Here is a 22,500-nt window from a genome sequence, read left to right on the forward strand (position 1 = left end):
GTGATTTTGCTTGTTTTGCTAATATGATTTTTTTTTAAGGCTGTATAGATGCGGTTACTTCTGTCTGTCTGTCTGTCTGTCTGTCTGTCTGTCTGTCTGTCTGTCTGTCTGTCTGTCTGTCTGTCTGTCTGTCTGTCTGTCTGTATGTATGTATGTATGTATGTATGTATGTATGTATGTATGTATGTATGTATGTATGTATGTATGTATGTATGTATGTATGTATGTATGTATGTATGTATGTATGTATGTATGTATGTATGTATGTATGTATGTATGTATGTATGTATGTATGTATGTATGTATGTATGTATGTATGTATGTATGTATGTATGTATGTATGTATGTATGTATGTATGTCTCTCTCTGTCTGTCTGTCTGTCTGTCTGTCTGTCTGTCTGTCTGTCTGTCTGTCTCTCTCTCTCTCTCTCTCTCTCTCTCTCTCTCTCTCTCTCTCTCTCTCTCTCTCTCTCTCTCTCTCTCTCTCTCTCTCTCACACAGAGAAGCACCCTTCCTCATACACTTAACCGCATCATCCTCCACAACAACAACAACAACAACAAAAACAGAAAAGAATACCATAGAACGCACAAATCCATACAAAAACACTTGATATGCTTGGGAAAAGACAAACACTAAACCCACACAGACTTGCACAAAAACACTTATAAGCCTTTACCCTCAATTCACTCCTCATACACGCCCCGCAAGACAAAAAACACAAAAAACAAAAAAATACCACACACACACACACACACACACACACACACACACACACACACACACACACACACACACACACACACACACACACACACACACACACACACACACACACACACACACACGCACATACACATAAGCCTTCTCCATGCCTGTACCCTCATCCCAGCAACAGAAAACAGATGCCTTATGAATGCCGCCAACAAACACGGGCTGCTCTCCTCTCGTAAACACGTGTCTGTAATCCCGCAGGAGAAAGACTCGCTCCCCAGAGGCTGCAGGTCGGTGCCACGCAGGGATGCTGGATGGGACTGCAGAGGCCTGGAGTCTGTGAGTATAAAATATATTCATGTGTTGAAACTTTTAATTTATGTTGTGTGTTGTTGTTTTCATCTCAATTTTTTTTTATTATTTTTTTATTTATTTTCTTCTTCTTTTCGTATTTTTTTCTTATTCTATAATGTTTTCTTCTTTAGTTCGTATGTTTGTTTTGTCTTGTAGATAACTTCCTCATCATCATCATCTTCATCTTCATCTTCATCTTCTTCTTCTTCTTCTTCTTCTTCTTCTTCTTCTTCTTCTTCTTCTTCTTCTTCTTCTTCTTCTTCTTCTTCTTCTTCTTCTTCTTCTTCTTCTTCTTCTTCTTCTTCTTCTTCTTCTTCTTCTTCTTCTTCTTCTTCTTCTTCTTCTTCTTCTTCTTCTTCTTCTTCTTCTTCTTCTTCTTCTTCTTCTTCTTCTTCTTCTTCTTCTTCTTCTTCTTCTTCTTCTTCTTCTTCTTCTTCTTCTTCTTCTTCTTCTTCTTCTTCTTCTTCTTCTTCTTCTTCTTCTTCTTCTTCTTCTTCTTCTTCTTCTTCTTCTTCTTCTTCTTCTTCTTCTTCTTCTTCTTCTTCTTCTTCTTCTTCTTCTTCTTCTTCTTCTTCTTCTTCTTCTTCTTCTTCTTCTTCTTCTTCTTCTTCTTCTTCTTCTTCTTCTTCTTCTTCTTCTTCTTCTTCTTCTTCTTCTTCTTCTTCTTCTTCTTCTTCTTCTTCTTCTTCTTCTTCTTCTTCTTCTTCTTCTTCTTCTTCTTCTTCTTCTTCTTCTTCTTCTTCTTCTTCTTCTTCTTCTTCTTCTTCTTCTTCTTCTTCTTCTTCTTCTTCTTCTTCTTCTTCTTCTTCTTCTTCTTCTTCTTCTTCTTCTTCTTCTTCTTCTTCTTCTTCTTCTTCTTCTTCTTCTTCTTCTTCTTCTTCTTCTTCTTCTTCTTCTTCTTCTTCTTCTTCTTCTTCTTCTTCTTCTTCTTCTTCTTCTTCTTCTTCTTCTTCTTCTTCTTCTTCCGCTACTTTTCTTGTTGTTGTTGTTGTTGTTGTTGCTGCTCTTGTTCTTATCTATTATATTATTATTATTATTATTATTATTATTATTATTATTATTATTATTATTATTACTCCTCCTCCTCCTCCTCCTCCTCCTCCTCCTCCTCCTCCTCCTCCTCCTCCTCCTTGGTCGTCAGCTCAGTCTGATTAGCCTCTGGGAGTTAAGTCGACCGAATGAGAGAGAGAGAGAGAGAGAGAGAGAGAGAGAGAGAGAGAGAGAGAGAGAGAGAGAGAGAGAGAGAGAGAGAGCATACATTTGGTCTGTTTGTAAATCCTAAAAGCTTTATTTTTACGGCCTTGACACGGAAGTTGTAAAATAATGAATCGTTTCCTTTTGAAATTAGCGAAAAAATAAGTGAAAAATTTCCTTCCAGCTAAAATTTTGTTAGTGACGCAAAAAAAACCTAAAAAGTTAATTAGGTATTGTAACTAACAATATATTTAGAGTAATTACTGAATGCGAACACTTTTTCCACACATACATGATTAAATATAACTAGTCATATAAAAAAAAAAAAACACGAATTATCATAAATACTAAAAACGCAACAACATATTAAACACGCATAGCTATTTACATGTACATCATTAAATATAATTAGGACCATTAAATACTGCTAATCATCTCTGTATACATAATTAAGTACAACCATAAATGTTAATCACGAGGTATTTTTGACATTGTACGAGTTTATTACAAGTTTCCACGTGGTTAGGTTTGGTTTGGTTAGGTTAGCTTTGGTTAAGTTAGGTTTGGCTAGGTTAAGTTAGGTTAGGGTTTGGTCAGGTTAAGTTAAGTTAGATTTGGTCAGGTTAAGTTAGGTTTGGTTAGGTTAGGTTAGGTTAGGTTAAGTTAGGTTAGGTTGGCTAGGTTAGGTTAGGTTTGGCTAGGTTAAGTTAGGTTTGGCTAGGTTAAGTTAGGTTTGGCTTGGTTAAGTTAGGTTAGGTTTGGCTAGGTTAAGTTAGGTTTGGTTAGGTTAGGTTAAGTTATATTAGGTTATATTAAGGTTAGGTTATGTTAGGTTCTGTTAGATTAGATTAGATTACGTTAGAATGGGTGAGGTTGGCTTAGGTTAAGTTAGGTTAGGTTTTGTTAGATTAGGTTTTGTTAGATTACGTTAGACAGAGTGAGGTTGACTTAGGTTAGGTTAGGTTATTGTTTACATCATCCGAACTCATTGCAATACAAACTCTTTACGCATTCACCTTTAAATAAATGGACACGTGAAGAGAAAAGTTTCCCTGCCCTGGTTATTTTCCGAAGTTTTCCAGGTGATTACAGCTTTTACCGGAGTGTTGAATGAAATTTCTCCCAAGATTGACCTCGATAGAGTCCCATCAGAGGCTTTCAGCTTATAGGCAGCGGAGGAGAGCGAGGGAAGAAACACACGGGAAAAATGATCACCACGAGGAATTGGGGGGAAAAGAAAAAGGGGGGAAAAGAAAAGGGGGGAAGGACTGCAAACCTCCTTCATGTTTACAGTTTTCCTTCCTCGTCTTTCTCAGTGTGTCTGTCTGTCTGTCTGTCTGTCTGTCTGTCTGTCTGTCTGTCGGTCTGTCTCTTTCTGTTTGTCCATATGTATGTATGTATGTATGTGTTTGTGTATATATGCATTTATGTATTTCTCTCTCTCTCTCTCTCTCTCTCTCTCTCTCTCTCTCTCTCTCTCTCTCTCTCTCTCTCTCTCTCTCTCTCTCTCTCTCTCTCTCTCTCTCTCTCTCTCTCTCTCTCTCGTCACAACACGAAAAACTGATTAATAATTGACTTATGAATACAAAAAAACGAGAGAGAGAGAGAGAGAGAGAGAGAGAGAGAGAGAGAGAGAGAGAGAGAGAGAGAGAGAGAGAGAGAGAGCCAGCCAGGAAGCAAGCACATTTCACCAGCAACACCACTCCGGCTGTCCAAACTTTTCGCGTCTATGCTTGGTTTAATACGTCTCAAAGTCCCATAAGACACTAGCAGGGCCAACTATTGACTTGCAAATCCTGACGCTCTTCACGTTGCAGCCACGACTCTTCCCAAAAGTTGATGCCAGACTCCGGCCCCGCGCGCATGACGTATTTCAGGACTCGGAACACTTGATCATTGCAAGAGATAGAGAAAGATGGAAGAAAGATGCGAGAGTACGGTTTTGGGGACGTTCCAGCTTACTTCTACTTGCCTGACGTAGACTAGAACTGGGGATGCGTGTAGAAAAGATGATTTGAGTGTCGAAAGGTCTTATTTTACTCTTAGCTCTCCTTCTTATCCTCACAATTAAAAGAAAATATAACTCTGGTTGTTTTTATAGAGTCCAAATTAATTGTGCTTTGAGTGTTTTGAGAGAGATAGGAAGATGGTTCTCAAATAGAGTGGTAGATGAGTGGAACGGACTCAGTAATCATATTGTTAGTGCTAGGACACTAGAGAGCTTTAAGAGAAGATTAGACAAGTTTATGGATGGGGATAATAGATGGAAATAGGTTGGTATATTTCATACAGGGTCTGCCACGTGTAAGCCTGGTCGCTTCTTGCAGCTTTCCTTATTTCTTATGTTCTTATACGAGCACGGGTTCGAAACGGTTCCTATCCTTGTTATTCTTTCTGTGACGTAGACTAGATCTGCACTAAGCCTTCTTGCATTCTATTCCTTTGAAAACTCTCTGCGTTTGTATAGAGTCCAAAATAATGTTTTTCTTTTTTTTCTTTTTTCTTTGTGCTTTGAGAGAGATTGGAAGATACGAGTACGGGTTCGAGACAGTTCTTGTTCTTGTTATTCTTTCTCTTACGTAAGCTAGATCTGTACTAAGCGTATAGAGTTCAAAAGATGATGTTTTCGGCGTTTAGACTCTTCATCCCACATTCGCTCTTTTCCTCTTCTTTGTATCCTCTTCCTTTGAAAGCTACAAGTCTCTTCGATTGTGAAGATTCCAAAATAGAAATGTTTTTGGGCGCTTTGAGATAAAGATGGCAGATATAAGTACGAACCAATACACTCATCTTTCTTACCTCTCCTCTTACGTAAACCAAAACTGAAGTAGAGTATAGAAAATATTCCTTCTTATCCTCCTGCTTTAGAAACAGGTACCCTCTCAGCTTGTGTAGAGCCCAAAATAATGGTGTTTTAAGCGTGTACCGTGAGTTTTAAGACCTATTCATCTTCAGGGAAGGTCCAGTAATTAGTTCTTTTCCGCCCGTCTCGGTCTTCAGCTCCTAAAATATACAAAGAGGGTGATTTTGGTTCGTTTTCTGTTGGTATATCTTTCTTTTAGGGGGTTGCTTGTGTGTGTGTGTGTGTGTGTGTGTGTGTGTGTGTGTGTGTGTGTGTGTTTGTGTGTGTGTGTGTGTGTGGGAAGGTGCTCATAGGAAAGATTCAACAGGTGTAAGCAAGGAGTGTCTATTAATGCTGCGTGTAAAGGTGATAGGTACAGTGAGGGTCAGACGTCAGGTTAACCAGTACGCTCACCTCCACTGTGTTTTGCGTCTTTCCTCAGTGCTTAGTCCTCTGATCGCCGAATCCCTCTTAGCTGACAGGATCGTAGTGAGATTGTCAACAGATTATCAACACACCCAGAGGGACGTAACATTCAGAGAAACACTAAGCTCAGTGAAGGTAAGACTGGAATGTGAGGTTTTGGCAGTGATTGTACTTGTATGTAAAGAACGCTTCAGAAAAATTAGTCCGATATGAAATTACTGTACCTCATCAGCCTCGAGTCGATTATAAATAAAACTCACTATTTAGAAAGGTAAGGAACTGTTTCAAATAGATAACAAACTTAACAATATCTAATTGAGCCTATTTTTGCTCTTACTATTTAAAAAAGGTAAGGAACTGTTTCAGATAGATAACAGAAACCTAACAAAATTCTAATCGAACCCTTTTTAACACCCCAGTATATTTAAAATTCGTTTATTTAGTTCTACCACATATTGGTTGGTAGACAAAACTACACTGAGATTACGAAATATGAATACTAATGATAGTAAAGAAACACTCACAATACTAGTACTGGAACATTAATAAAATCTATAAAATACAAGACTCCATAAGGTAGAAGAAACCATAGATTTACGTTCCCAGTGATTGAAATGTAGAGTGACAGCACAGACACGCCTCGCAGCTCTTCTACCTGATCCTCCACCTACTCCTCCTGCTAAGACGTCCCTTACTATAAATAAATCTTGTGTCACGGTGAATAGAGGCGTCGACCGGGAAGGCGCGCTCATAAATATCCTTGATGCTCCTTTTATGTAGATCTTTTATGGGCTTCGTGTTGCTGCGGCCGTGATTTGGAAAAAGCCACGCGTGTGTAATAGGTGAGAGCAACAAGAGGACGAGGCAGGATTGTATTGTTGTTATTTGTTCGTATTCGTCGTATTCGTTCGTATTCGTCGTCTTATCTCTCCTACTTTTGACTTGATTTAGTCTTGTGGAAGTCGTTGGGGTGTTCAAAGGTGTTTTTATTATTATTATTATTTTTTTTTTATGCATGAGTGTCACTGGCTAAGGGAAACAAAAAGGAGGAAAAGTCATGGTTCTGTTCTATTCTATGGTAGTTTTGCAAGGATATTTACTCTTATAGGCTCTAGTGGAAGTTATTAGGTTGACGAAGTGTGTTTTTTTATGATTTTAGTTATAGCTTTTAGAGATTCCTTTTATTAACCCGGTGGAAATGTTGGGGATCCTCAAAAGTGTTTTTTTTTCCTTTAATGATTTCAGTGATAATTTTAAAAGAATTATTATTAATAGCATCCGTTAGAAGGTCTTGGAATATTCAAGAGTGTTTTTGGGATTCTAGTCATAGATTTGAAAAGGCTTCTTTCTTTAAACAGGATCTAGTGAAAGTCATCGGATTTTCCAGTCTTTTCATGATTTTGGTGATACGTTGAGAAATGCCTTACATCGGTGATATAGTGGAAACGCGCGCGCTTTGGGGGCCGAGGGCTCTTGAGGCGCATCGGTTTGAATCCTTCACGGTCCGAGGGTAGGAAGGGCATCCACTCAGGGTAACGGTCCCCAAATGCCAAATCAAAGTCCTTTAGGAGGCACCGTCCTTGCCCTCATAAACTAACAGTAACATATCCTGCATTTATATCCCCATCAATTTCTTCGTCTTTCCCCCCCCCCCCCACCTTTTTTTTTTTCTCTCTCTCTCTCCCAATCATTCCATCAATCCCCCATAAGTCTCCATTATTGAAATTATTCCATTTTGACTCACTTTTAACGGGCTACAAAAGATCTAATTAGGTGTTTTCAAGGATGTCTTCATGATTCTAGTATTAGTATGACATCATAATAATAATAATAAAAAAAACACACACATTTATGATATCCCAACTAACCATAAGTGCTCTTTGAAAAACACAGAATAGCCCAGATTGTTTAGGAAGATAAGCCTTTGAGTATCCGAAGAAAAAAAATAAAGAAATGGTGAGGAAAACATGAATCTTCTCAGAACCTTTTGGGCAGAGGTCTGTAGGTTCTGGAAGTCACTGAAGACAAATTGGCCTTCAGTGCTGGAGTTGCTCAATATGGCGGAATAAAGGTGGACGTCTGTGTTGGCGGAAAGCTATTTTGTATTCTCGTTCAGGTCCTTTTTCTTTTTTTCTCTTTTTTTATTCCCCAAGGCGCCGTTATGGTACGAGTTTGCGAGGTTTTTGTTTTTGTTCCCTATACGCTCTTGTCTTTGGTATCTGCTTGTTATTTATGGTTTTTATTGGTAGTGTCGGTTTTTTCCCCCTTTTTTTTGTGTGTATTTTGTCTTGTTTTCTTTATTTTGTTTTATTTTTGTATGTAGGTGCATTTTTTTTCGTTTTGTTTGTATTCACTTTCGCTTTGGTATCTGCTTGTTATTTATGGTTTTTAATGGTAGTGTCGGTTTTTTTCCCCTTTTTTTGTGTGTATTCTGTCTTTTCTTTATTTTGTTTTATTTTTGTATGTAGGTGCATTTTTTTTTCGTTTTGTTTATATTCACTTTCGTTTTTCTTGTCTTTATTTTTGTTTTGCTTTAAAGATTCTTCATTTTACTTCGTCTTCGTATCTTTTTTTTTTTTCGTTTTGAGCGATTACTTTATTTTGTTTTATTTTTGTAAGTAGGTGCAATATTTTTTCGTGTTTTGTTTCATTCACTTTTGTTTTTCTTGCCTTTATTTCTGTTTTGCTCTAAAGATTCTTCATTTTACCTCGTCCTCATTACTTTTTTCTTTGTTCTCTGAGTGTTCCATGTTGTTTCAATTCCAAAATTTTCCTCTCTATTCATTCGTGTCTTTGCTATATATATTTTGGGTTTCACTTATTTCCCTCTTCTGATCTATATCTTTATGTTACCCATTCCATTGTTTTCTATCTTTCTATCAACTTTAAACGGTCACTTTTTCATTCCTTGTATCTCTGTTCACTTTCTCCGCTCTAATCCAAGGTTTCACTTATTTTCCTTTTCCGATCTCTTCCTTTCTTTTTCACCATTCCATTGTTTTCTATCTTTCTATCAACTTAGCTCGCCTCCTTTTATTCCACTGCATCTCTTTTCACTATCTCTTATTGCCTTTTATCACCTGTTGTTCTATCACCTTTTACCAACTGGTTTTCGATCTTTCAAATTTACACGCTCTCTTTTTATCCCATTGTGTTTCTGTTCTCTACCTTTAATCGTCTTTTATCACGTATTGTTCTATCACCTTTTATCCACGGGGTAACATATTCCCTCGTACCTTCATCCTTTCCATTATCATCTGTTTTTACCACTTTGCATCCTCGCATTGCTCGTTTCCTCCTCTTTCATCACTAAAGTATCAAGTTTCCATACCATTTAGGCCTTCTGGTTCACTGTAAACTTTCCACACGGCCTCCAGGTAGCTGTCCTTCCCTCACAGTAATATTTTCTCTTTATTTCATCCCATCTTCTCGTTGCCCCGTGTCGTTTATATCAATAACATGCAGCACTTTCTTCCCCAAGTGTCTCTCTCTCTCTTCCCTCTGCTCTGCCTGAAGGTTCTGATGTCGTTGCTTGTATTTCTTGTTTTTCGTGTATTTTTGTATTTGTATCGCTTGTAGGTTAGTGATGTGTATGAAGTGTGTAGAATATTTTGTCATTTCTCTGGTTTCTCTTCGTTTTTCATTTCATAAGTCTTTGTCTTTTCCATCAAGATTCTTGTCTCCCTTCATTGTTTTTACTTTTTTTCTGTATTTTCATTTTCCCATAATGATACTCATGAAGTTTTTTTTTTTTTGCTCTTTTACTTTCACTTTTTTTTCTTCTATTTTTTCCTTTCCTTTTTCGTCCTCCTCTAATGATATGTATGACGTAAATTTGCTTTTTTTTTATATTTCTCTCCCTTCTGCTATTTTTCCCTTGCACTTCTTTACTTGCTATTCTCTCCTACAAACTGTTATTCTTTTCCATTTCTCTTTGTTCATCTTTTTTTTTTCTGTTCTCTGCTACAAATTCCTATATTTTTGTCTGTATCCCTTCACATTTTTCTCTCCTGCGAACTTTTCTTTCCTTTTTTTTTCCTTCCTATCTCTTTTCCCCGCTCATAATGTTGTAGTAACAATTAACACATCTAACATTTAACGACAAAACATCTCATTTCACACCCTCTTGCTCTCCTTATCTCCTCCTGTCTCTCCATTCCTCCCGTCCAGCTTCATTTCTCCCGTCTAGACCCTCATCTCCCAGCCCTCTCTTCTCTTCCCGCCATACAGCTTACGATAATAGCCCCTGTCTCTCTCTTTCTCCCACCCTCTCCCTTGCCCAGCCTCTCTCAGCCTCTCCCAGCCAGAATACAAATATGAACTGAAGTATGGAGTGAGAGTGGCCATTTTCCCACCATAAATATTAATTCCCTTGTCTTTTATGTAGCGGGGATGATACAGTAATGGAGGCGTAGATTCTCCGTAACGCCCCACGGGAATACGAACTGTCGCAGGGAAGAGGGAAGCCTGTATATTGCTACCCTGCGCTGCTGCTCTGGGTCTTGTGTGTGTGTGTGAGAGAGTATGTTTCATAGACTGCGCACAGACATATACATACACTCTCTCTCTCTCTCTCTCTCGTATCCTTCAAACGCGGATTTACGTGACCTATTTGCCTGTAAGTGTTGCCTGTAAGTGAGAGTACCTGTGAAGGGGAATGAACGTAGAGTGACACAGTTTCTCGAGGATAGGGTGTGGTAGTTGGAGAGTTCAAGAATTACTGTTCATTAGCAGTAACAGATGCAATAGGTAAGATCGCCATTGGTTTATTAAGTGACTGTTTAATGCTGCGATATTGCTTTTTGTTTCTACTTATTTGTTTTAGTTGATGTTGCTTTGTTTTTTGTTTGTAGATTTACTTCTGATCTCCATATTTGTCTAATTTTCATATTTCTCATACTTTTCGTTTTCTTTTTTTTTTCTTTTTAGGCCCCTTTCTGGCCTTTATATCTGTGTAAAGTTGATTTTTCTTCTAATTATCGTTTAAAGTTCTCATCTTTCTCTTTAGATCAACTTCTGACCTTTATATCTGTCTCTGACCTCATTTCGATGTTTCTGCCTCTAATCATTTTAATTCACATTTTTCTATCACTCTTTACCATATACCTGCTAACTTTATGTATCTCTCTAACCTAATTTGATCTTACGCTATTTCAACTTCCTCATATAGACAATTGAATACTCTATATGTGCTACCCGATCCCCACTTGTATATTCTGGACTGACTGCTCTTTATCTCTGTCTGTGTGTGTCCCTCCCCTTTATAGATGGATTTATTGTCTGAAGTCGTTGCCTTTCCCATAAACACGATGCTTGGCTGCCTCGTGCCTCTGTCATTCCTGGGGCGGGGTTCAGGAAATAGCTCTTCCTTCGCCCTCTTCATTGTCTCATGCAAGGAAACGATGCTCTTGTTATTTCTCTCTCTCTCTCTCTCTCTCTCTCTCTCTCTCTCTCTCTCTCTCTCTCTCTCTCTCTCTCTCTCTCTCTCTCTCTCTCTCTCTCTCTCTCTCTCTCTCTCTCTCTCACGTCCGTCTTTTTATTTTTTATTACATGTTTGTCTCTTGTTGTCTTCTATATCTTTGTTTTGTTTCCTTTTGTTTTTTTTCTTATTTTATTCATTATTTTCATCATTTTCATCCTTATCTTTCTTGTTTGCTTTTCTTTTGCTTCTTCGTTCATATTTTCCTCTCACCTTTCCATTCCGTTTCAGTCTTGCCTGCTATTTATTCATCTTCTCTCTCCTCATTTCCCTCACGGTCTTTCTCTTCCTTCATTCTGTCACTTTTTTTTTTTTTTTAACGTAGCATTTTATTATCCACGAATTTCTCCTCCTCATTCCCTCACAGATCCCTCCTTTCTCTCACATCCTTTCATTCCTCTCCCTTCTCTCTTCATTCATTCCTCATTCTCTTCCACAACGTACCTCCTTTTTTGTTCCTCCCTTTGTATATACACACCCAGTTCCCTCATGTTTCTCCTTCCTCTTCTTGCACGCCTCCTCTTTTAGTCTCGACGCGTCCAGTGCCTTAGCCCTCATGTTCACCTTTCCCTCAGTCTGCCTCACGTCCCACGTTAACCATCTCGTCCACGTCCCGCGCTTCTAAAAATGGATGTGCGTGTTACAGGGAAGAGGGAGACAGTGGTGGTGATAGTGGTGGTGGCGGTGCTGGTGGTGGTGGTGGGCTAACAGGCGTGTGGATAAAGCGAGAAGGGACGGATGGAGGGATGGAGGGAACGAGAAATGCAGAGGAGGAAAGGAGAGATGGAGAGGAGGGAAGGAGGGAGAAAGAGGAGGGATGTAAGGAGAGGAAGTGAGACTATACAACGCTCACGTGCCTCCATACACACGCATACATGCATACATACTACACACACACACACACACACACACACACACACACACACACACACCACACACACACACACACACACACACACACAGAATGTATTTTTTTACAGTTGAATCACATGCTAACCAAATTATATAGTGCAAAAAATAAATAAATAAATAAATGAAAATAATAAATAAATAAAATAAAGAAAAACGTGATAATTCAAGTGACAACACACACACACACACACACACACACACACACACACACACACACACACACACACACACACACACACACACACACACACACACACACACACACACACACACACACACACACACACACACACACACACACACACACACACACACACACACACACACACACACACACACACACACACACACACACACACACACACACACACACACACACACACACACACACACACACACACACACACACACACACACACACACACACACACACACACACACACACACACACACACACACACACACACACACACACACACACACACACACACACACACACACACACACACACACACACACACACACACACACACACACACACACACACACACACACACACACACACACACACACACACACACACACACACACACACACACACACACACACACACCACACACACACACACACACACACCACACACACACACACACACACACACACACACACACACACACACACACACACACACACACACACACACACACACACACACACACACACACACACACACACACACACACACACACACCACACACACACACACACACACACACACACACACACACACACACACACACACACACACACACACACACACACACACACACACACACACACACACACACACACACACACACACACACACACACACACACACACACACACACACACACACACACACACACACACACACACACACACACACACACACACACACACACACACACACACACACACACACCACACACACACACACACACACACACACACACACACACACACACACACACACACACACACACACACACACACACACACACACACACACACACACACACACACACACACACACACACACACACACACACACACACACACACACAACACACACACACACACACACACACACACACACACACACACACACACACACACACACACCAGCCTTACCGAGAACTCACATTGAGGAATAAATAACAAATAATATTCTTACTGTGATTTACACCAACGGGGAAAAAACACTGATTACTTTTGTTGCCAGTGAGGACGTGAGTGACCAGCAGTGCCTCTCGTTGCTTTGAGTTCCCACCTGCCCTTTGATATCTGTGTAGTAATAATTAATAGAATACATCACCTGTTTGCCTTTCTAGTGTTACTGGTTGAGTGTTCGTTCCAATTTGCCACGTTTCGATAAGTGAGTGGTAATTATGAATGTACAGTAAGTGGAAGAGTTAGAGAGAATTGATAGGAGTGGCAGTGAGTGCAGGGATAAAAGAAACTAATGCAGGTGTGTTGTAAGTATGAATGTAGAGGTAAGGAGATAGAATAAGAGTCAGTGATTATGGAAGTAAATAGAATAAAATACAAAGAGGTGTGACAAAATAATAATGATGAAAAAAAAAAATAGTAAAGAGGAGAAATATGTAGAAGTGAAAGGAATAAAAGGAGGTAATACAGGTAAATTGTAAATATGAATGTACACGCAAGGAGAGGGAATAAGGGTGAAAGGAATGATTATGGAAGTACAGGTAAATAGAATAAATACGGAGACATGTGACAAGAAGTAATGATGAAAGAATAAGTAAAGAGAAGAAATATATAGAAGTGAGAGGAATAATTATGAATGTAGAGATAAATAAAGGAAATGAAGATAAGTAGAAAGTGTGATTAAGCATAAAAGGAATAAATGCAAAGAGATATGACAAAATATAAATATGATAGAATGAGTGAAGAGAATAAATAAACTGAAGTGAGAGGAGTAATTATATATTAACCTACAAATAAAGAAAGAAAATGGTAGAAATGAGTGAAAAAAAATTAATAGGGATGAATGTACGAATAAAAAAAAAGGATAAAACGCCAAAAAAGAAATGAAACGAATAAGCATGAATGGAAATATGGAGAATGAATGGAAAAAGAAGAAAAAAAAAAGTCTGGTATAAAATAGAAGTAAAAGTAAAAGCAAGGTGTGAAAAGCTTTACTGATTCGAATTACAACATTCTTTAATTTTCTGTCCCCTCAAAAATGCCGCGGAAAAAATGTTGTGCTGGTTATCCCTGCAGATATTCCCGTTGCGTGAAAATGTTGGACGAGGGAAAAAATAATTTACTTCAATATTTTTTTAAGCATAGATGTTACTACTTTTTTAAATAACATGCTCTCTCTCTCTCTCTCTCTCTCTCTCTCTCTCTCTCTCTCTCTCTCTCTCTCTCTCTCTCTCTCTCTCTCTCTCTCTCTGTAGTGGTATTTTCATGTATTATCTTTTTATTTTCATGTCATTTAACGTATTAGCAACAAATGCACTTAGAATTAATTAGATGATAAAGGAAAATGTAAGCAATGAAAATGGAGAAATAACTAATAAAATTGTAAAAAAAAAAAGGTCAAAATTCCAAATAGGCTCAAAATGGCCTTAACAAAATTTAGTTTCAGAGAAGAAAAAATAAATAAATAAATAAAATTGGAAATGAAACGAGTGAAAGAAAAAAATATAGAGGGTGTCTTATTTATCTATCTATTTTTTCTTGGACATGCGACAGTTGTAAGTGTTATGTCTGCTGCAGGGACACACACACACACACACACACACACACACACACACACACACACACACACACACACACACACACACACACACACACACACACACACACACACACACACACACACACACACACACCACCTTCAGGAGTTTAATTTCCGAGACGCCGTTGGGCAAGAGTGAAGAAGAGTGAGGACACGTTAAGGGCGCCCTCTGATGGCCTTTTTGGGGGGGCGAGTGGCTGAGATGGTGAGTGGGGGAGGGTGTTGAAGATGTGAAGGGGTGAGGGGTGAGTGGGTCCTGGAAGTGAGGGGATGAGAGAGGGAAGGGTGAGGAAGGTGAGGGAGCAAGTGGGTCAGGGTTCGAGGGGTGAGGGGTTGAGGGGATGAGGGGCCGAGAAGTGAGGGGTGAGAAGGTGAGGGGAGCGTCGGACCATCCATAAAACTGACGATACAAGATTAAAGAGTCGGAATTTTCTGCGATACCGCGTTCAGCTTAACTTGACGAACAGGCGCCTTCTTCTCCTCCTCGTCCTCATCCTCCTTTATCACACGTCAAGCCACGCATACTAACATTACCGACGCGACACATGATCAGACAGCAAGCTTCATATTGTTCATCATGCCAACTTTCGCACTCTAAAGATAGTTTTGGGAGTTACTGTCTGGTGTTGTAGTTAAGTTAGGTTTGGTGAATAGTAGTAATAGTAGAAGCTGTTTTAGAAAGGAAGTTACAGATAAATAGCCACTTTGATACTAATATGTGAAGTGACACTATCGCTGTAAATTTTCGATATGAACGTATCTGTAACGAGAATACCAATCTTATGAGCTGTAATAAACTTAACCAGATAAGACAACGATGCTCCACAGACCACATTCCAAAATAAGAACTGGTACTATCCTTGTATATTTTGAACGTACCTGTAACAAGAATACCTACCTTATGAGCACTACTAAATAAACTTAACTAGATAAGGCAATGATGCTCCACAAACCACATTCCAAATAAGAACTGATACTATTCTTGTATATTCTGAACGTATCTGTGACAAGAATACCTACCTTATGAGCACTACTAAATAAACTTAACAGACAAGGCGACGATGCTTCACAAACCACATTCCATAATAAGAAATGATACTAGCCTTATATATTTTTTGACATTCAGGGAAAAAAATATATATAGCGAAAACGTAAACTTTACCCACCCAAGCTCTCGTTACAAAAGCCGCCTTGAGAGGACGCGTGTTTGACATGCAGCTTGTAAGTGTACATTTACGAAACCAAATATTTTACTTCCACTCCAGCTATGAAAAAGCATACAACTTTTTTTATGACCCCGTTGTTCCGACGCCAGAAACTAAATCTAATGCTCTCTTCACCCTAAGCACCCTAACTTGACTCCCTTCGCCCTTAGTAACCCGTCTCTCACACCCTACACCAGTGGAAATCTAGCTAGCGCACTGTCTCACCAGCCACTTCCTCTCATAAGATTTCCCGCACGCACGAGGCAGCCAAGCAGGACCAGACGTGCAGACTAACAAAAACTAGTGTGGAGACAGACGAGGGTGGTGTCTCAGTGTGTGTGTGTGTGTGTGTGTGTGTGTGTGTGTTGGTTTTGCATGATTTTCTTTTGAGTACGTTTTCTGCTTTTGTCTTCTTTGTTCTGTGAAATTTCAAACACACACACACACACACACACACACACACACACTCACACACACACACACACACACACACACACACACACACACACACACACACACGTCACGATCACATTTTTTAACAACGATCTCGAGGAACTAGCACATCAGCTATGCAAAGACCACAAATAAACCATAATGACACGACAAGTTAATCAATACCATAATACATTTCTAACCTTAACTCACTCATCATATTAACCGTGGCATTTGAGTCTCTAAAGCACAGAGTGACGGGGGAAAAACAAACTCTATCCGGCTTTAACTTTTATTGGTACTTGTAAGCTTTTGTACCTACGTATTTGGACTATAGTTAATGGATTTGAAACAGTTCTTACTATTTTTTTTGTATACATCAACTTAATTGACATTGTTGATCAAAGTTAATTGAAATGTAAACTTTTGTCTTTATCTTTCTATCTATCTATCTATCCATCCATCTATCTATCTGTCTTTCTGTCTCTGTCTGTCTGTCTGTCTGTCTGTCTGTCTGTATCTATATATATCTATCTATCTATCTATCTATCTATCTCTGTCTATCTATCTAAAGTGGTGGCTGATGTTAAGATCCATATTCTTCAACATTTTAGCGCCTCATGTAAAAGTTATTTTTTCAAGCTAGCTGTAATGGAAGTTGTTAATGCTTTAAAGGTCGCTTTCGTGATCCCAGTGATGGTTTTGTATCAGCAATGAAAGAAAAAAAAAGAATACCTAACTAATTATCAAAACTTTTAACGATTTTCAACTGGGTATTGTGGGTGGAGGTTATTGGTGTTTTCAAGGGTGATTTCATGATTCCAGTGATAATATAACAAATGGTCTTCTTGGTCAATGAAAAAAAAATAAAATAAAGAATCTCCAACTAATGATCTAAACCTCTTAACTTTTAACCAGCTGCAGTAGAAGTTATCAGTGTTTTCAAGGGTAATTTCATGATTCCAGTGATAGTGACATAACGGACAAAACACTCATGAATACTCAACCAGTGATCTAACTAAACCTTTTCAACTTCTTTTAATTAGCTGCAGTGGATTTTTAATTACCTGTAGTGGAAGCCATTCGTATTTTCAAGGGTAGTTTTAAAAGTAGTGGATAATCAATAAAAAAAAAAAGAACGAAGACATGTTGCGAGTGGTAATAGCCTTGTCAAGAGGAGAAAACGTTTACAGCCGTGCGTACCCTGAGCCAGTGACGTCTTCCCCATATCAGTTTGTACTAACCTGGAAGCACCGCCTGTTAAACCTTAGAACAGCATACTTAACCGCCAGTCCAGCTACTCTACTCTCATTGTATATCTTTACTTCTGAAGGGGAAGAGAGAGAGAGAGAGATCGCCGCTCTTTGCCGCTCTCTGGTCACGTGATATCCAGGAATAAAGTGAAGGTGTTTGTTGGATTTATGAAGGTGAAAAAGTGAGAAGGTATTGCTAGATTGAACTTACTCTCAGGACAGCCTCAGTACTCCGGATTTGTTTGTGTGTACGTGTGTTATTCTCTCTCTCTCTCTCTCTCTCTCTCTCTCTCTCTCTCTCTCTCTCTCTCTCTCTCTCTCTCTCTCTCTCTCTCTCTCTCTCTCTCTCTCTCTCTCTCTCTCTCTCTCTCTCTCTCTCCGCCTCCGTGACTCGAGGGAAGCTTCAACGGGTCCCTTTTGTCTCTTCCCTTCTCGTTTACATGAAATTTATTTATCCTGTAACCCCCTCTAGTCTTCCTCCTCCTCCTCCTCCTCCTCCTCCTCCTCCTCCTCCTCCTCCTCCTCCTCCTCCTCCTCCTCCTCCTCCTCCTCCTCCTCCTCCTCCTCCTCCTCCAAGCTAATCCAACTTCCCTTCTTTTCTCTTATTGGAACCCCACACTCTCACCAAGTTTCAAGGAAAGCCTGATCCACCTCCTCCTCCTCCTCCTCCTCCTCCTCCTCCTCCTCCTTTTCCTTAACTCCTGCCTCTTGTCGTTGATCCTTAGAAAACCCTCACTTCGTTTTCTCTGAGTCACCACCCTGCCCTTGACATACCCTTCACACACACACACACACACACACACACACACACACACACACACACACACACACACACACACACACACACACACACACACACACACACACACAAGCCACGCCCTTCAGATTCCCCTACCTTCCCTTCTTCCTGTCTCTCTTCATTATAAATCCTTCACATCGTTTTCTGTGTTAATATCGTGCCCTTGTCATACCTTCCCTCTCCTCTCCCCCTCCCCCTCCCACTCTCTCTCCCACAACCACACAGTGTTAGTTATGTTATTGACAAAAAAAAAAACATTAAAAAATACTCGGTACGTGTAATAATAATGAAGAACGATTGTCTTTTTTTTTTTTTTTTCATATTCACACATCACTCATCTGGCAACAATTAACCGTAAAGTGTTATCAGTGGAATACACAGATAGGAAATTTAAAAACACACACACACACACACACACACACACACACACACACACACACACACACACATTGTACATTATAAGCCACGCCCTTCCGACTCCTGTACCTTCCTTCCCTCATTAACCCTTTCATTGCAACACGGAAGAATTAGCAGCACCGGAGGCAATGCGTTAAGTCTTTATAAGCATCTACAAGAAAGTTAGCGATGAGAAAGAATACATTTTACAATTTCTTACCAGTTCAAAGATTGGACGTGGCTGTAGAACAAGTAAAGATGTCTCACGGTGATTAGTAATTAGGGAAAGGTGTATCAGGTGGTAGTCAAACGGTTAATTACTTTCTCGCATCTATCTATTTATCTATCTATCTATCTATCTATCTATCTATCTATCTATCTATCTGTCTATTAGTGCTTTTAACGTTTATTACACACAAGACAGATTCAGATTTTATATATAATTTTATTGAACACAAAAATACAGACTAGATGAAACACACACACACACACACACACACACACACACACACACACACACACACACACACACACACACACACACAGGTAAGCCACGCCCTTCAGACTCCCCGTATAAGTAAATAGGAAGGAGCTCTCGCCGCTAGAGAATGGAAGGCGCAAAGCTGAGGGCGATCCAGGGTCTTCAGGGGTTAAGTCGCGGAAACACGCTCAAGTTGCATCTATTTATGTGAGGATTGTGCCGCGCCGCTTCTCTCTATATTAGATCGCCATGCTTTGCTCGACGCGCCTGATTCTGATATGCATATACGTATTCAAGCGTTTGTATACGTGGATAAATACATGATTTGCATATATATTAAGTTTTTTAAATGGTACATGATTTTTTTTTCCCTCCAGTCTGTTAAGCGATTTTTTTTTTTCACATCATCATTATCTCTAGTTTGTTTTGGTTCTTATCTCTTGTACTTTAGGTGGATGATAATACGAGTAACATGAATGGTAAGTGCTCTTTTCTTTTTTTTCTCTTTTTCTTTTCTTTTTTGTCCCGTCTGTTGATTGGGAGTCCAGCCGAGAACAGACAATGATTAAGCGCAGGACTGTGTTTTTGTCATTGTCCCCGATGTGTTTAAGTTTTTATCTCATACTTGACGTGGATAGTAATAATAAGAGTGGGGAGAACACACGCTTGAATCGACACTTTTCTTTTCTTTATTTTATTTTTTTTCCTTCAGTTTTTTTTCAGTTTACTTTTTTCTTTCTTTTTTTCCTTCTTTCTTTAGTTTTTAGTAACATAATCCTTTATCCCTCAGTCCTTCCATCTTTTGGCTTCCCTAATGGTATGCGTCGTGCTCCTCTCTTGCGTTTCATGTAGCAATAGAGTAAATTTGTATTCTGGACTCTGAAACACTGTTCGTATAGAAGGTATGAATATATGGAAACCTCTGAACTCTTCTCTGCGTTTCATGTAAAGTAAACTTGCACTTGAGACTCAGAAATATTGTTCGTATAAGACAGTACACATATATGGAAACTCAGAAATAGAGTAATATTGTTCGTATAAGACAGTACACGTAAGTAGAAACTTAAAATATAGAGTAGTAAAGAAAATGTGAAAATGTGAAGTGTAAAAGAGATGAGGATAAATGTTTTAATCGGAAAGTTAATATGTTGGAGTCAGAAAGATTTGTACTTTTAAGTCGCTGAACGGAAAAGCTCATAAAAAGAACATTTAGTATGAAGTGCGGATGAGAGGACGAGATATACAGTACGAAATTAAATGCAAGAGAAAATTGCATTTAAATCAAGGGAAAAAAATATATTAAATCTAAAAATAATTATAAATCCAATTAAACATGCCTCAGAGAAAATTGTGCATATTATACTTAGAAATACTTGTAACTCCAACTAAATATACGTGAAAGCTCCATAAATAAAGTGTTAACTGAAATAAATGATTAACTGTAACGATTAACTGAAATAAAGGATTAACAGAAGGAAAAGATTAACAAAAATGTAGAATTAAATGCAGCTCTCCAGTGATTTCATATCGTGACTCCCTGGCAGCACACACCGGGGCGCCCACCCTGTCCGCTCACTTCCCGCACCTGAAGTAATCGTGCGTGGTGACGGTGACTTGTGCGTTCACTTTTACCTGTCAAGCTCAGTGGGGTTCAAATGACGCTCAAAACTTATGTGACAGACCAATTAAGCACACTCCCTCCCTGCCTGACACCTGGTTTACCTGACGACGCGGCTTGGAGTCCTCTGATGGGGCTTTCTTCTCACCTGCCCTTTCAAAGGTACATATATACAATTATTCACAAGTTCCGAGTACACGCTTCATCCTGTTTGCTATCCATTGACAGATACGTAAACACGACACATTCTTGCACGCCTCCCTTTCACCTGCAGGTATTTCCAGTTATCCGTGACAGCTATTCCATGCGCTCGTCTCGTAACCAACTGTCACTCGCTCACTCACCCACGTCATTCACTCGAGGTAAAGAAAACGTAAGCAAGACGCTGCTCCTTATCTTCATTACTCGCGTCATGGATTAGCTTGGTTTGAAAGAGATGAGAGACGCTGGAGCAGTGCAAAGGAGCGGGTCCCTAGAGATACAATGAAGGGAAGCGACGCAAGGCAAAGGTGCAGGAATGAAAGGGACTAAGGCGTGTGTAAGGGAGGTACAAAAAAGACCAGGGTATCTCTAGCTTGTTAGGAAGGCGAGGACCACTAGAGAAGGGGGAAGGGAAGTGTGGTGGTGAAGTATATACAGGAGGGGAGAAGTGGTTGAGGATGTAACAAGAAAAGGAAGTCGAGTGTTTTGGGAGAAAAATGGTGATGGTAGGAGTGAGTAAGGGAGATGATAACTAGGTAGGAGAGACAGGTTGTAGAAAGATACTAGAAAATTGAATGAAAGATAAGAGATGTTACAGAGGAAAGGAGAATGTTAAAATATATTACGTACTAGGAATTAAATGAAAGAAGATACGTTAGAAATGAAAAGGCAGGCGCTAAAAAAGATATTAAAAGAATGTCAGTGTTGAAAAGAAAATATTAGAAAGCCAAACGGGAAGGCAGTATTGAGAAGACACCATGAAAAAAAAAAAGAAAATTGACACCATGAAAAACGAAAAAAAAAAAAAAAAAATAGACACAAAAGTTTAGAGAGGAAAGTGAAAACATTAAGAAGAAATATTAGACGCAAAATAAAAAAGTAAAGAGTCTTTTATAATAACATATCTGAAACTCCACTTGATGTATCAGAGGACATCCATCTGAGAAAATAAATGGAAGGGAGATGAAGGAGCCGGACGGGAATAAGGGACAGGAGGCGGAGAGAAGGAGGCGGCGGTACAAGGGTGGCAAAGTAGAGAACTGCCAACTAACTGTGATTGATGGTGAGCGATGACAAGGAGTTGAGAGATGGATGCTGCAGACACGCCAGCTTCACCAGATATTGGCCGGTATTCTGAAACGCCTTCCTCTCTCACCACGACTATTTTCAAAGTCCACAGAGGTGATTAGCCAAGTTCTTAAGAGTGTTTCTTCTGTTGATAACGTAGAAGTCTTGTTAATCTTTACTGTAACCGTAAAAAACACCCGTAAAAACTCGTGTCACTTTAGCTGGAGCCTCTTGAATGTAGTGGAGATGCGGTGCAGAAGTGTTTCCGGATACGGTACAATATTCTACCGGATCGTGATGGATTTCCTCCCCAGAAC

General features: G+C 39.4%; 1 protein-coding gene across 4 annotated transcripts in view; it reads left to right on the forward strand.

Annotated features, from left to right (window-relative positions):
* LOC135113692 (uncharacterized) overlaps positions 1 to 22,500 on the forward strand; it is a 260,876-nt gene that overhangs the window by 190,732 nt on the left and 47,644 nt on the right. For all 4 annotated transcript variants that reach the window (XR_010274935.1, XM_064029192.1, XM_064029193.1 and 1 more), the window contains exon 5: positions 976 to 1,053. Coding sequence is in view for 3 of the 4 variants with exons in the window: in XM_064029192.1 (XP_063885262.1) it covers positions 976 to 1,053 (78 nt within the window). In the remaining variant the exon portion in view is untranslated. The remainder of the gene's footprint in view (positions 1 to 975; positions 1,054 to 22,500) is intronic.

The sequence above is a fragment of the Scylla paramamosain genome, chromosome 26, assembly GCF_035594125.1.
Source record: "Scylla paramamosain isolate STU-SP2022 chromosome 26, ASM3559412v1, whole genome shotgun sequence".
NCBI classification, from domain to species: domain Eukaryota; kingdom Metazoa; phylum Arthropoda; class Malacostraca; order Decapoda; family Portunidae; genus Scylla; species Scylla paramamosain.